The sequence below is a fragment of the Pelodiscus sinensis genome, chromosome 7 (assembly GCF_049634645.1).
Source record: "Pelodiscus sinensis isolate JC-2024 chromosome 7, ASM4963464v1, whole genome shotgun sequence".
Lineage (NCBI taxonomy): Eukaryota > Metazoa > Chordata > Testudines > Trionychidae > Pelodiscus > Pelodiscus sinensis.
In genome coordinates, this window is record NC_134717.1 from 32,533,491 (window position 1) to 32,548,811 (window position 15,321).

Consider the following 15,321-nt stretch of genomic DNA (forward strand, 5'->3'; position numbering starts at 1 on the left):
ACTGATTAATGGGTTAACTGGGATCCTACAGGTGGGGGACTGCTCCAGTTTGGCTGGGCTGCAGTGGCTCCCCACCTGCAGTGTGATGTGGTGGATCGGTCCGGGCTGGAGTGGTGTGTGGGTGGTTGATCAGGTCTTACCAGGTCTGCTGCACCATAGGCGGGGGGCTGCTTGGGCCGCGCCTGTCATGCTGCACTGCGGGTGTGAGGCTGCTTGAGCTGGGGGTGCTGCGCTAAGGGTGAGGGGCTGTTCTAATCTGGCTGGGCCACCATTTAACAGGTTACTGGTAAGAATCACCTGGTTAGGGTGATGCTTACTGGTTAACCAGTTATATTCCTGCTGTGCACTATGCCAAAACATTTAAAAACAATGAAGAACAGACCTACTAGTAATTTTTTTTAAAGGGGAACAGAATTTCTATTGGTACACTCCATTTTTACATCCTTTCCATATGGCAAGATTTTTTTTTCTTCTCTGGCCTATGAATCTGTCTCATTTCAGCAAACGGGTAGAGCCCTGCAAATATCTCTTTATAGCTACAAGTATCCACATCTGCTCATGTGGATGTATATATTTACAGCTCACTTTTGCAGATGGGGATACAAATTTTGTATCTATAATCTTGTAAATTTGCAGATATCCATGTCAGGGGTCACCCCGCGCGCTTGGGGTTGCTGCCCCCATCCGGGGCATAATCCAGCCCGCTTGGGCCTAGGCCCGAAGCGCGATGCCCCTTTTTTTAGGGGAAATATGGCCCACTGGCCTAGTCTCAAAGTCCCCTGCCCTGGCAGTAGGGGAAATACGGCCTCCCGGCCTAGTCCTCAATACGCAGGCCCTACAGCCTAGTCCTTTATCCCAGCCCCCATTCACCGGGGTCTAGGGCAGCAGGGGTAGGGGGGCCCAGGCCCTCCCTCTCCACCAGGCCCCGACCCAGGGCCCTATTAGCGGCGGGGGCTCCTCCCCGCAACGCGCCGAGCCCTCGGGCTTTTCCAGCTCCCTGCCCTGGGTCACTTCCTACCCCCTTTCCCCGTCCTGTAGCAGTCTCACCGGTCGGCGTGAGTCGCGTGGTGGTCATGGCACTTCCCCAGTTGGCGTCGGGGCTGGGGGGCGGCCGGTCCGGTGCCTGGGTCACGGCGAGAGTGGTCGGCTGGTGGCTCCGTCGTTGGGGTCGAGCTTGGCTTGGGACTGGCGGTTGTGGATCCAGCAGGCCTGGCGACTCCCTCTCTGTCCGTCCGGTTTGTGCCACGGGCATTTGGGCACTAGCTCCAGCTCTGGCTGCAGTCCCCCCCTTTGGAGCAGGCTGGCAGTCTTTTATACCCTGGTCCCCCTGGGAGCATGCCCAGTAGGGCTGTGTGGGTGGAGCCCTCTCCGCCCCCGGCACCAGGTGGCTGCCCTGGGCTTGAGTGCGGGGTGGGGCCGCCTCGTCACAATCCACTTTATATCTGCAGGTATCCGCATCTGCAGATGTGGATGCAGATATCCATGGGCTCATTTTTGTGAAGACCGATTCAGGGCTTTACAGATGTTACTGATTTTGCTTTTCCCTTGATGCCTCAAAAATATATGTAAAAAAGAGACCATGAGATATTTGTTGTCCTTGATAATCAGACCTACTCGAAATATAGACAGAGTTTATATTTTCATTAACTTAACCTTCTGTGTTTGAAACTAGGATCCTCTTCTTGAATGTTAGAGTAATTAGAATTCCAGAGTTTGTCTCATACTCCAGGTTACTTACATATGTTCAACTAAAGTAGTTTAGTGTTTCAGTTTTTAGTAAGTATCTATAGCGTGAATATAGAAAGGGGAAATAAAATAGTTTTTATTATGCTTTATCTTGGAATAATATACTAAAAAAGCCTGTAAAAGTTTTCATTCCTGTTATCTTCTGTTGCCAGTAGGATTAGATAAAACATTTTGTTTTACGTCTGTTAAAATTCAAGTTCTGCATTATGTAAGACTTTTACTGTTCTTAATCATTACAGCTGATGTGTAGTCAACTATCCTCATCTCTCCTTTTTTGTCTATTAAAATTGTTAAACTTTGTAAACCTTTTCAATGTATCCCTATATGTCAACAAGACTGGAGTTTCATTTTCAAGACTTTTTTTTTAAACTGTGGCAGTTTCTATGGTTATTTTGACTACTGAATAGGATCTCCTAGTCTCTTTAGATAGTTCCATGGGCAGTGTTGGCCAGGGACATGTTGGCAGTGGAATTGTATACAAAGAAAAGGTTTATAAAATAGAGGATATGATTTCATGGGGCTACTTTTCCTTGTTTAGTTTGATGTTAGAAAACTTGTAGGCAGTCACCTTCCTATTATTCCAGGGATGATGTGTAGACATTGGGGTGGAGACTAATAATATCTAACACTGCGACAACATGTGCGAGAGCACAGTGACTATATGCTGTTCCAAAGGGAAGCCTGCTTTAAGATGGTATGTTGATTGACATGGGGCAATTGTTTAAGAACAGTCAAATAGCTAGAATGAGCTCTACTTGGTAGAAATGAGTAAGATATCGCAGAACTGATTCATATAGCTATCCTATTTTAACTTTTAAAAAGGATCAAAACTGTTAATCGGGGTGTTCGATAACAGCCAATCTGGAAGCAGATTTTTCATACCCAGTTCTCTATCTTGTCTTCCCTTTGGCTTCAAATATGCCAATTTGAAAATGCTACGTGACATTTGTACCTTTCCTGAATCTGACCATTCCAGAGTTCCTTGTACTGTTTAAAGGGACTCATGGGAGATACAAGGCATTCAGAAGTGTCATTTCTCACTGCATTAGAGTTCCTTACAAGCTTCCCTGATGCAAGAGGAAGTTTGGATTTGCTCTGTTCAAGCTGTGTCTATGACTGGGGCTGAATTTAGGAGGCCTGAATTGATGAGATCTGTTGGGCGGCTGTCTCTGATAGGATCATACCTTCTTGAAAAACTGTTAGCTGAAATACTTGCATTAGGTAATGTAGCTTTTCATAATTGGGTTTTTGGAGAGGTCCTTCAGTGGGCAGCCAGAAGGCTGATTCTTTCTTGGAGTTGATTGCTCTACTCTTGACTGCCCTTCCCAATTGTTCCTAATTGTGTACCCTTTTAGCTTAGCCTGTCTTAGCTTATAAATAGTCGCTTTCTCCCCTGGGTACAAGCATTTGCTAGTCAGACGCATTCATCCATTGTGTCAGCAGTGACATAGAGTGAGGAAAGAGAAATTATTTTATTTTCCTTTTATCCCTGTAAAGCATAACAGGTTATTTCATTATGGCAACAATGTACTCAGTGTCTTTAGCCAGGTCTATGCTAAAGAGGAAGGTCAAATTAAGATACACAATTCCAGCTATGTTAATTACATAGCTGGAGTTAACATACCTTAATTCTAGTTTCCATACGGTCTCCACAGAAGGAGGCTGATGTGAGCACCGTCTGAGTTTGATTTAGCAGCATTGATCTTTCCTGTAGTGAAGACAAGGCCTTAATAAACAAAGATCTGTGAATGAACGAGAGAATTTGCTGTCAAGTTGAGAGAACTTGAACATGGGCAGAAGGGTTCTGTATTTTAATTTTGTCGCTACTAAAATCCACCAAATAGAAATTTGGTCTGTGCTTCTATCTCAACAGACATGATCATGGGTGTAATGAAACGAAATAGCAGCAGTATGCTGCAAAAATAAAATTTGCTGAGATGGAATGGTCTATTTACAAATGTTAAAAATTGATTTGTCATGGAATTTTAATTGAAGAAGGTCTTAGTTGTCCCCCCGCTCCCCCCCCCAATTTGGCCCTGTTGATGTAGTGTTCATTTAACAACATAATCTTTCAAAGAGATAGCAGGCAGCAAAGGCAGACTAATATAATTTATCTTTTTATAGTGTGAATATAAAACACTGCTAATTTGCCTCAGAAATAAACTAGAAATCTGTTTTTGTTCCTCTTTCGTTGTGTGTTGTCTTTTTTTGTTTTTTTTGCACACCCCTCCCCCCCACCACCATCAGAGCTGGAATCTTGTACAAATTCCAGTCTCTCTCACATGTCTAGTAAAAAATCTTAGCAACCATGTCAATATTTTCTAAATGTGGTTAGCTAAATTAGCATATTGCTTGCTTGTTTACTTTTTTTTCCTTTTGTCCAAAGACAGAAATGGAATGTGAGCTTTTGCTTCTCTGTGCATCCCATATACATGTCATTCAAGAAACCCTAATTTTGTATTCACTGGTTTTGACTTTAAGATTACAAATGATTCTGTCACATCTAATCTAAATCTGCATTTATAGTGTACCAGTCATCAAGGTTGACATACGATAGGTTCAGAGATTGATATTAAAAGTTTGAGTTGGGTTTTCAAAAGTGCTTAAGGGAGCTTATCTGCCCTAGTTTCCATTGAAAGTTAATAGAAATCAATCACCTAGTCCCTATAGGTGCTTTTGAAAATCTCACCCTGTGAAGTTATAAATCTGTAAATTAAAATCACTAGTGTGTTGTTTCGTTATTTTTGGGAAATATCTTTTTTATACACAGTGAGTTGGAACTTGCTATACATTGAAGTGTCTCTTCTAGTTCACAGGGAGTTTTGAGCCAAAGTGGAGCTTCGCCAAAAATCATGAAAGGCACTTCAGATAAATGAAATTGTGTATTTTCCTTAGTTTTTACAATTTCTGTTCTTACTTATAGTTGAACTGAAACTCAGTTCTTAAAAAGTATACCCCACTAACAAGGAGTTGTAATTTTGTTGGGGGTGAGAATTGAGAGAGGTGCTGAAGTTAAACTCTAACATGAGGAAGGTGGTTTTGTTGGCCTGCTCTATAGTGTTTTAGCTGTGTTTCAGGACTTACAACTCAGAGAGAACTTTGGAATCCAAAGTTTCATTTTATTCATTCTACAAACAGAAAGAATATCTAATTGTATCATTTCTGGAGAAAAAATTTGAGACCAGGGTAAAATCTAGAAGAATCAGATTGCTTGAGACAGTTATTTTTGGAAATAGAAAGTCAGTGTGCATTTAGTGTTGCCTGTTAACTGCTTTTTAACAATCATTTAACTTCCATGTATGCTGTTTCAAAACTTGATAGTTAAATTGACAAATGCATCCCATTTTGTTCTCCAAATCTGTGAAGATTGCATATTATCTGGAATCTTATTAAAAATGGCAAGAGGTTTTCTCTTGGTACAGAATGTAAACATAAGAGGAAGCTTTAAGGATTGTATTAATAGACAGCTTCTCATGGAAAATGCTGAGGAACAGCTGCCAAAAAAGTTGTAGGCCTTGATGGCTACCAAATGAACAAGAAACTTGACCATAAAAGGTCTGACTCTAAATGAAATATTATCTTATTGTAAGTAAAAAAAAACAAAACACAAAACTCGATATGAGGAATTGGTAACTCACAATCTGTTTTCTCTATGGCTATGTCTACACTGCAGATGAGGTTTATATTTTTGTGTCTCCACCTCCCTTTTAGTATTAATCATGTAGCGTGTACTACAGTAAGTTTTTGGTTTTCATTTATTAAATACTTGCATGTTTCCCACAATGCCTGATTAGCCACTCTTGCCAGGGCTCTGAACTCTGCTGCTCTGCCACCATATAAACAGGTAAATAGATGTGCTCCTCCCACCTGCAAACCATGGGAATTTTAAAACCAATTTCCTGGTGTCTGGCTCATTGTGTAGTGGTCCTCGTGGTGTCTTCTCAGGGAAACCGGTGGCTATCACTCAAGACGTTCTCCTTAGTGGAGCACTGCAGAGCTTTTGAATTTTATCAGTGTGTGGGATGAAGAACTGGTGCAATTACAGCTGTGAGTGACCCATAGAAACTCGGAGTCATCCCACAATGCAGAGCCTGGAATTATGGCAGCCATACCAGAAGGCAAAGGAGACAAACAGCTGGTCTGGTGCTTTACCCAAAACATGCTGTTTTTATAAAGAATTGGATGCAATTCCAGAGGGGGACCTCACATGTACACCCAAAGAGACAGTGGATACTTCTCATAGCACAGAGTCAGAAACAGGAATTATCCCAAACACAGAAATTACTGATGAAGAGATAGAAATGGATGAGGAGGTGAGGCTCAATCTGGTGATAACCTGTGCACCAGGCAGCAAGGAATTGTTTTCAGGTCCTGTTAGTTGCTGAGTATGCTCACAAACATACGTGGAGCATGAAGCAAAGGAAGAGACGCAGGTTCATGAAGCAAGGGAAGAGATGCAGGGTAAGTTGCTGTGTAGGTGGGAGGGGAAGTGGTGTGGGTGGCAGCTGCATGGAGCAATATGTTGTTCTAGTGCAGCTAGGGGAGGGCGCGGGGCGAAAAGTTGCTGTGTATTGGGGTGAGGGTGGGGCAGGCAGCAGCAGTGGAAGGGTGGTGGCGGTGGCACAAGGCAACCAAAGGCTGTAATTCTGTGAGCTGACTAAGCCCTGCCTGGCTCTGCATTATGTCCAAAGAGAGCATGGATGTACATAGAGAGATCAAATCTTGCTGGGAGATGGAGTCCCTGATGTACTTATTAATTTTTTCACTGAGATTCCATGGCAGGACTATCTCCTCTCCCAAACCATTCCTCATGCTGTGCTGCTGGAACCAAGAAGGCACAGAGTTTGGCTGCATAAGCAGTGGGGCTCTCCCTGCTTGCATCCAGAAGTTGAGCCTGGGTTTGCCTGTTAACATTTAGCAGGGATATATCACCCAGACTAATGGCAGCCTATGGACAAGTGTAGGAGTATTACAGATTGTTTCCATGTACATCTGCTGCACAAGCGCAGACTGTAATTGCTTGGGGAGCCATGCCCAGGCCTCCACCCCCCTTTTCTCCTTACCTTTAAAACTCACCATGATCGGAATGTCTGGAGAGATCGGTGTTTGCCTCTAGGGTAACAAAAAAAGTGGCAAGTTTTGTTCAGAGGGCTTGCATGTTAGTGAAATGTTACAATCTTTATCATGACAAATACAGTCACTCTATTGTGGATGGTTACTTTTCCAGACCAGAGCTTGAGAAATCATGCTCATTCACCATCAACTAAAGAAAAAAACCTTCAGAGGACAAGGTGGATCTGGACAAGGATGTGGTGTGACATTCAATGCTACAAACGGAGAAAAGGGAGCAAAGAAGAACTAGGGAGATGCAAGTCAGAACAGAAGCCACTGAGTGCATTCTAAAGCTCATGGAAGACCAAAATGAGATGCTGAAGTGTCTTATCAAGATACAGAGCAAAAAGAACTAAAGGCCTTCCTGTCAGCACATGCAGAACTCTTTTCATAGCAACTGTCTTTGCACCCACACATCAGCTTCCATGGCCGCATGTTCAAAATTCTTTATCCAGCAACCCTCCCTCTACATCCACACACTCATTTACACACTCAAGTATTGTTTTTTTCCCAGTACACTTCACTCCCCATGAAAGCAGCTATGACTTTGACAGCTTTACGTTAACGCCATAGTAAGGTTTTCCATTAACTCTTACCATTCCTTACCACTGAGTATCCTGATTGAAAGACATGAATAAAGATGAATGTGATGCAGGTTTCAATGAGTTTATTTTGTGTGACACAACCCATACCAATTCCTCTGGCCCCTGTAGAAGCCTATAATATCCCTTGGTTTAATGGAAATGCCTCACTTGGGATGAGGCAGGAGAGCAATCCTAGCACAGAGAAAAGTGTAAGCCCTCCTCATTGTCAGAGTCATTCCTCAGAGCCTCCTTGATATTGATGGCCACCCTCTGGTTTCTTTGGACAGTACAAGTATCTGGTTGTTCAAATTGTGCATCCAGTTGCTGTCTCTCATTGTTTCACCCAGGGGCAAACACTTCACCCTTACTTTCACGCAAGTTATGTAAGCAACACATTTGGCCACCACCTTGGGGATATGATCTGCCAAAAGATCCAGCCTGACGCAGATTTCCCTGCATCTCCCTTTCAGTCTGCCAAAGGCACATTCAACAATCATGTGACATCAGCTCAGCTGCTTGTTGAACCACTATCTAGGTGCCTGTGTAAGGCTTCATGAGCCAGGGCTTTAAGAGGGTCACTATATGCATTTCCACATTCCCCACTGTAATTTTCTGGTCTGGAAAGAAAGTGCTAACATGCAACTTTCTGTACAGGCCACTATTCCTGAAGATATGTGTATCATGCACCTTTCCAGATCACTCTTCATTTATATCTGTGAAATGCCTACTGTGATCCACAAATGCCTGAAGTACCCTGGAAAAGTACCCCTTACGATTGATGCACTCTGAGGCAAGCCCAGCCACAGTTTGGAAAACCCATTTCAGCAAAGTCAGTCATTGTGTCATCCACTTTTCTCAGAGTCCCAGTCCTACACAGAAAAATGTGATTTATTGCCCTGCACACTTGCATGAGTGCTGCCCCAATGGTAGATTTCCCGTCTCCAAACTGATTTGCAGCTGAACAATAGCAATTGGGAGTCACCAGCTTCCACAAAGCAATCACAACACGCTTCTCTACCAAGTGAGCAGCTTTTGTGCAGGTATCCTTGTGCTCAGCACACAGCTCAGCACACAGCACCAAGAAGGTTGCTCTATGCATCCAAAAGTTAGACACTGATCTTCATCCCACACCAGCATAAAATGCGATCCCACTACTCAGTGCTAATTTTCCTAGAACAAAAATGATGCTCTACTGTGCACAGCTGCTATGTGACAGCCCAATGCAATGCTACATTGCTGCTGTCCCTGTGACTCACGTTGTCGACTGCATCACAGTCTTTGTCCTCTGCTATTAAGTGCATAAGTAGCTCTGCTGCAGTGCGTGATGTTCTAAGCATGTTGAACACAATGGGAAAGAATTGTGGGATCCATGATTTCTCACAGCAGATGCTGGAGTTCGCAGCAAGGACTGCCATTCAAGTGGTGCAAAAGTAAACTGGAAGCCCTGACAGGGCTGGGGAGCAAAGAGGTGGTTGACGGGATGTTTTTCATGTTCCCAAAATTCCTATCGCTACAGTGCGCATTCCCATGGTGCTTAGCGACTGAGAGTGATACCAGGTGCAGTGGGATGCTTAACCACATTGCTTTGCTCTTTCTGTCAACAGGGGAGCTAACAGTGTGGCCATGATATGTCAACAAAGGGTGGCATAAAACCAGGTTTGGCAAGTTTTCAGTTTTGGTGATTTTTGCATGTTAATAGCACTTTCATCGCCATATCTTACCAATGTAGACATAGCATAAGATACTATAGTGATAGGAATATTAGAGAGAGGAGTTTTTCCTCCTTCCATGGCAAGAATGGTCTTTGTTTGTGGATGGTGCATGTTCATATCAATATCAAAGGCTGCATTTCAGTATACTTGCCCCACCTTTATTTCAGTGCATTTAGTAAATCACAAACCACATTTTATTTTCAGCAGGTGACTCCTGCCAAGAGAATGCACTGCACATCATTGCGACATCTGGCTGCGATGCAGATTCTCCCATTTGTAATCAGCTTATACCTGAGGATATGTATAGACTAAACTTGACTAAAGGAGTCTCAATGTCTTTGCCATCATCACCTTTGCTGCCACGTCAGTCTTACTTGATGCAAACAAGATCAAACAAAAAGTCCCCAGGTAAAATTTAATCGGTAAACTAAAATCTCTTTGTAGTATTTCATATGAAGTACATTGTAAAGTTTTTTTTTCCTTTTCACAATGGTGATAATAAAGCTACTGTAATGAAATCAGGAGGAACTGATGAAATCGGGAGGAATGGATGTGTGCTTGTATGGACCTTGAATAGCCAAGAAAAATTTGTGTTCATATAGAGTATTTCCCCCTTCTGAAATCACAGAATTGTTCTAGCTGGTTATATTTTAATACAAAATCTACTTGTTTTAAAATGTTGTCTGAATATTTTTAAAAATGTAATTGTTAGAGCATGAGATTGTATGAGATGTAGAGGTAGCTATGAGGCATGTGAAAGTGTAACTGTACATGCGTAAGCTTCCAGTTATACCAGGCTCCTGGTACGCTTGGGGAGTTGGCTTAAAATTTTTAGTGGTTACATGCATTTTAACATCCCTAATAGCTATACATTTGCATCCCGTTTTTGCTTGATTTTCAAGTGTGATAATGAGTACAGAATGTTTTTGTGATGTGGATTTACTGATGGCTATAGATATGTGTTTAATTTCAGAATAATCTTTACAGTTTATAGCTACTATTAATTTCCCAAAATAAATAAATGGATGTCTATTGAAATCATGGCAACTAACTCGTTACTACTAAGAATACAACTTTTGAGAAGTAATGCCCATGTATATGTCTCTTACTAAATTTGTTTCACCTTCTAATTTCCTTTTTATCTGCGTTTTGTGCATTTTAATCATTCCAACAAATTAACATCAGTTGCAGCTTTCCAAACTACTGGAACAATGATTTGGATGTTCTGTTGTCTTAATATCTGAATCTACGAGCTTGACTATCATGGAAAATAGTTTTATTAGTACAATAGGTTTTTTTTAAACAAGCTATGATATATATATAAATAAAAGAGAAACATTTGTTAAAAAGAAACTCTTGTTACTTCAGACAAGTATTCCAAAATATTGTTAGGCTTTTATACAAATATTCTTAAAGGATTTACTTTCTTTATCATCCAAATCCTTCTTGTAATCTTTTTGACACTTATGTTTAAAGAATTTGTTTCTAAAAGTTCATGTAAATTTACTAAACCAGAGAATAGTATATTTCAGTTCTGTATGATTTTATAAATTATTGCGTAAAAAGGTAAAATCTCTGTCCCACTGAAGTCAGTGGGTAGAGAACCCTGCAACTTTGCCATTATCAGCAGAACATTTTTGCATATGTGGACGTGGATACCAAATTTGTATCTGAGTAGGACTCTATCCATGGGAGTTTTGCCATCAGTTTCAGGGGGCCAGAATTGTATGTCCTACTCTTGCACTTTTCGGAAGAGTTATATTTTAGAAAGATCCAATATTTTAAGATGTCTCAAAATTATATGGGTAGTGCAATAGACTTCTTATTGTTTTGTTGACCCGGTGACTTTCACATACGCATACTTTCACATGATGTTGTGAAGACCAGGACTTCAACAGGAGTTTAAAAAAAAAAAAAAAAAAACCTAGATAAATTATTGGAGGTTAAAGTCATCAGTACTTATTAGCCAGGATGGGTAGGAATGGTGTCCTCTCTTTGTCAGGGGCTGGAAATGGATGGCAGGAGAGGGATCACTTGATGATAACCAGTTTCTGTTCACTCCCTCTGGGGCATCTGGCATTGACCACTATTGGAAGACAGGATACTGGGCTTGATGGACCTTTGGTCTGACCCAGTATGGCCGTTCCTATGCTCTTATGTACAAGTGTTAATTCAATTAAAATATTTAGAAATCCTAACAAATCCTCTTGTCTTGTGCTTTTGTTTGTTGACTGTGCTTTTGTTGACTATATCACAGTGGAGTGATTTTTGAAGTTAGTGGAATACTGTCCACCATTTAAAAGTTAGCAGCTGTTAAAACATTTGTTAGTTCCATAGGAATATACCAGATGCATACATAATCCTGTGGGTATTGGAGACCTGGTATACTATTCCGTTTGAATGTTGAAGAATTTGAACTGGCAAAAGAGGAAGATTATGTATAAATGATGTGTCAACTGGAACGGGATAAGAAGAAATCAAAAGGATTCCAGTAGTATTGCTTTCACAGCCATTTTCATTGTTTCATCAGCTGTGTATGCATGGTGATGCTACCCAGATCAAACTGGTTGACTGAAAAGGGAGATAGAAATGAGGGGAACACATAGAAGAAGGTTTTTCTTAAATGTTGAGGGAGGGGGTGGAAGCAAATTGTAATGAAATAAAATACTTATTCCACTTTACTGAGGAATAGATATGACAAAACTGTCAAATAGTTTGTTTATATTTTGTTTGTGATTTTTCTTATCAAATTTGAGACATGGCCCTGTAGTACTATAATTGGTGATATGTCTTACTTCTAAACTAGAGCTTATATGTGGAATTCTTAAATTGAAACTCTATTAAGTGTCTGGCTAAAATAACATATTTATCTGAGTCTTGAAATTCTTCTTTTACATTAATTCAAGGAATAGAATAGCTGTATTCTAGCCAGCATTTTATGGACTGACTTTCTTAACTTGTATCATGTCTATATACATTAATAATATAAAACCCATAGAGTAAAAATGTATATTTGAGTTACCCAGGATGTAAAACAGATATATCCTATTGTTCTATGTGCCCCCGCCAGTACACTTATAGGCTACGTCTACATTGGCAAGATTTTGCGCAAAAGTGGCCGCTGTTGTGCAGTATCTTGCCACCTGTCTACACTGGCTGCAAAGACTTGCGCAAGAACACTGACGTTCTAATGTATAAAATCAGTGCTTCTTGCGCAAATACTCTGACGCTCCTGCTCAGGATAAGCCCTCTTGCGCAACTGTTTTTGCATAAGAGGCCAGTGTAGACAGGCAACATCAATTTCTTGTGCAAGAAAGCCCAATGTTTAAAATGGCCATCAGATCTTTCTTGTGCAAGAGAGCGTCTACACTGGCACGGATGCTCTTGTGCAAAAGCACATCTTTTGCTCAAAGGCACATGCCAGTGAAGATGCTCTCTTTCTCAAATACTCTTAACGCAAAAACTCTTGCGTTAAAGAGTATTTGTGTAAAATCTTGCCAATATAGACGTAGCCTTTATGTAAATCTTTCAGCAACATTGGTATCTTTCCTTTCTATGTAGAAAATTTGGCTTGTGCTTATGATCAAGAAAATGACAGCATTTCTTGCCCCTTTTATTTAAAGTAAATGTGTACACTTTATTTTAGCAAAATAAAATGTTTGTACTTTATTTCAGTCATTTTGCAGTCCTATTGCTCTATTTATTGATAAAATAACATTTAGTTTAATAACATCAGGTAGTCCTGTGGCATCTTGGAGATTAACAAAATATATAGGATCATGAGCTTTTGTGAGTAAAATCAACTTTATCAGATGAGTTGGAGTATATCTTGGATTCTGTTGTTTTCACTCCAGCTCTTCTGACAAAGTATTACCCACAAAAGCTCATGATCCTATATATTTTTGTTAGTCCTGTGGCACCTTAGAGACTACTTAGGATTTTTTAAGTTACTTTTTATTTAGTTTACTGTTTAAGAACCCTACAGATATTTTATGAATACAAGTACATGCATAGTTAAATAATTGTAAAATAATTTATATTTAACTTGCATAGTTAAATAAATTGTAAAAACCAATTTGCCCTAGAATGTTTTCTATATAATAATGATGCATCCTTATAGCATTTAAATTAATTTCAGTCATATGAAAGAACTCCAGTTTGAGACATCTGAAACAGAGAAAAGTTTCAATGAAAATAGGTTGGCTGAATTTCTCGCCTTCCTTTCCAATTTCTCATCTCTTTCCTTTTCCATGCCTTCTCCTTTCTTTTGTGCCTTTTTCCCAACACCTGTTAATATAATTTGTGACTTAGGTTTTTTTGATGGTGCACTTAATGCTAGAGTCAGATGTCTGTCTGAACAGGCACTGAATCAAGCATCCTTTGTTTAAAACATCTCCAGTTTGAATGGAGATGGAAAGACCATTTCCTTTCTGCTCCATTCTTTTTCCCTCATGTTAGTACTAAATTGCTGCCACCATCAGAGAAATGTGGGAAAATGGGGCTCTCAGTTATTATAGTTTGAATATTGTCTCATTAAACAAGGAGGAAATAAAGCTTACATTTGGGAAAAAGAGAAAAGAAAGAAAATCAGGACAGTGTACAGATCAGTCTCATAGACTTTAAGGTCAGAAGGGATCCTTGTGATCATCTAGTCCAGTGATAAGCAACCTAGGCTAGTCAAGGGGCCACCTGAGAGGCCCTCCATCTCAGTGGGCTGCAAGATTGTTGTAACCAAAATAGTTTCCCATAATAGGGTAGTTTTGCTAGCTGCACGTGCATACCTAGAATTGGTGGGGTGTGCTTATTGAACCATAAGAGCGCCTGGTTAACTGGATGCAGGAGCATGTAGCTCTCACAATCAATTTTGTGTGCAATCAGCATGCTTCTCACTTCAAAGCCCTTGCTTTCTGTGCATGTTACTTTTGTAATATCAGCAGGGAAAAAAATTATGTGTATGGAAACCAGCGGAATCTGGCGACCCAGTGCCTGGGCAATAGTAGATAAAATGTCTTTTGGGCCACCTATAGAATCCTGATGGGCTGCATGTGGCCCTTGGGCTGCAGGTTGCACACTGCTGATCTAATCTGATCTGTACGTTGTGGGCCACTTCTAAAATAGATGCCTAACTGCTTGGTTGAATTACTGAAGTTCTCAAATCATGGTTTAATCACTTCAAATTACAGAGAATTAACTATTTACACTACAGTTTGAACCTCCTAAATCCAGGACTCTCTGGTCCAGTAACATCTGTGGTCTGGCAGGATCACGGATGTTGCTGGACCAGAAAGCCCCAGTGCCTGGGAGTGTGAGCCGGTTGGGAGCCTAGTGGCAGGGAGCCCCACCATTGGGACTTGCAAGCCTTGCCCTGGGGAGCCCCAGCTGGGTGCGGTACAGCAGGGCAGCCACAGAGCCCTGACCCAGCACAGCAGCAGCGGGGCAGCTTTGGAACCCCATCCATGGGAAGCCCCGGCTGCATGCGGCAGCAGCAGAATAGCCATGGAGCTCTGTCCCTAAAAGCCCCAGCTGGGCGGGACAGAAGCTGGGCAACCGTAGATCCCTATCCCCAGAAAGCTCCAGTCACGTGGGATAGAAGTGGGACACCCATAAGAGCCCTGTCCCTGAAAACTGCAGCCAGGTGGGGCAGAAGCAGGGCCACAGCAGCCAGGAATCTCTGTCCCCAGAGAGCCCCACCCAGCTGGTAGAAGCAGGTCAGAGCCAATCCAAAGACCTGTAGCAGCAGGGCTGGAGCAGAGCCAAGCTTAAGGGAGGGGCAATGTCCTGGAAGGCCGGTGGTAGGGGACCTCCGCAGATCTGGCAAATTCCCTCATTCGGGACTGGTCAGGTCCCAAGGGAGCTGGACCAGGGAGGTACAACTTATAGTACCAATTACTGATCTCACCTGTGCCCAATGCCAGTTAGTGATTTACACCATCAGCCCTGTTCATGCCAAGTTCTGTGAGCAGGGGCCTGTCTCTTGCTCATAGCTTAGCTTAGCTTTGCTAATATAAAGTCTTGGCCGTTGTTGTCTAGGCCTCAGGCCTCTCACCAGGCCTATGATACATGGGCTTATGTTTCAGGCCCTTATGTTATGATACCACCTACCATAGCTGGCCTTTCACTGAGGTCTGTGTCTACGCACCAGAGCAGATGGTTGCAACTGGATTCAT

General features: G+C 41.7%; 1 protein-coding gene across 8 annotated transcripts in view; it reads left to right on the forward strand.

Annotated features, from left to right (window-relative positions):
* Nucleotides 1–15,321, forward strand: part of TANC1 (tetratricopeptide repeat, ankyrin repeat and coiled-coil containing 1) — a 207,908-nt gene that overhangs the window by 69,025 nt on the left and 123,562 nt on the right. For 5 of the 8 annotated variants that reach the window (XM_014575373.3, XM_075933446.1, XM_075933447.1 and 2 more), the window contains exon 3: nucleotides 9,359–9,562. In XM_014575373.3, the coding sequence (XP_014430859.2) occupies nucleotides 9,359–9,562 (204 nt within the window). Of the gene's footprint in view, nucleotides 1–9,055; nucleotides 9,099–9,358; nucleotides 9,563–15,321 lie in introns of those variants that run through there. The other 3 variants (XM_075933448.1, XM_006126834.4, XM_006126836.3) reach the window with 2 other exon arrangements.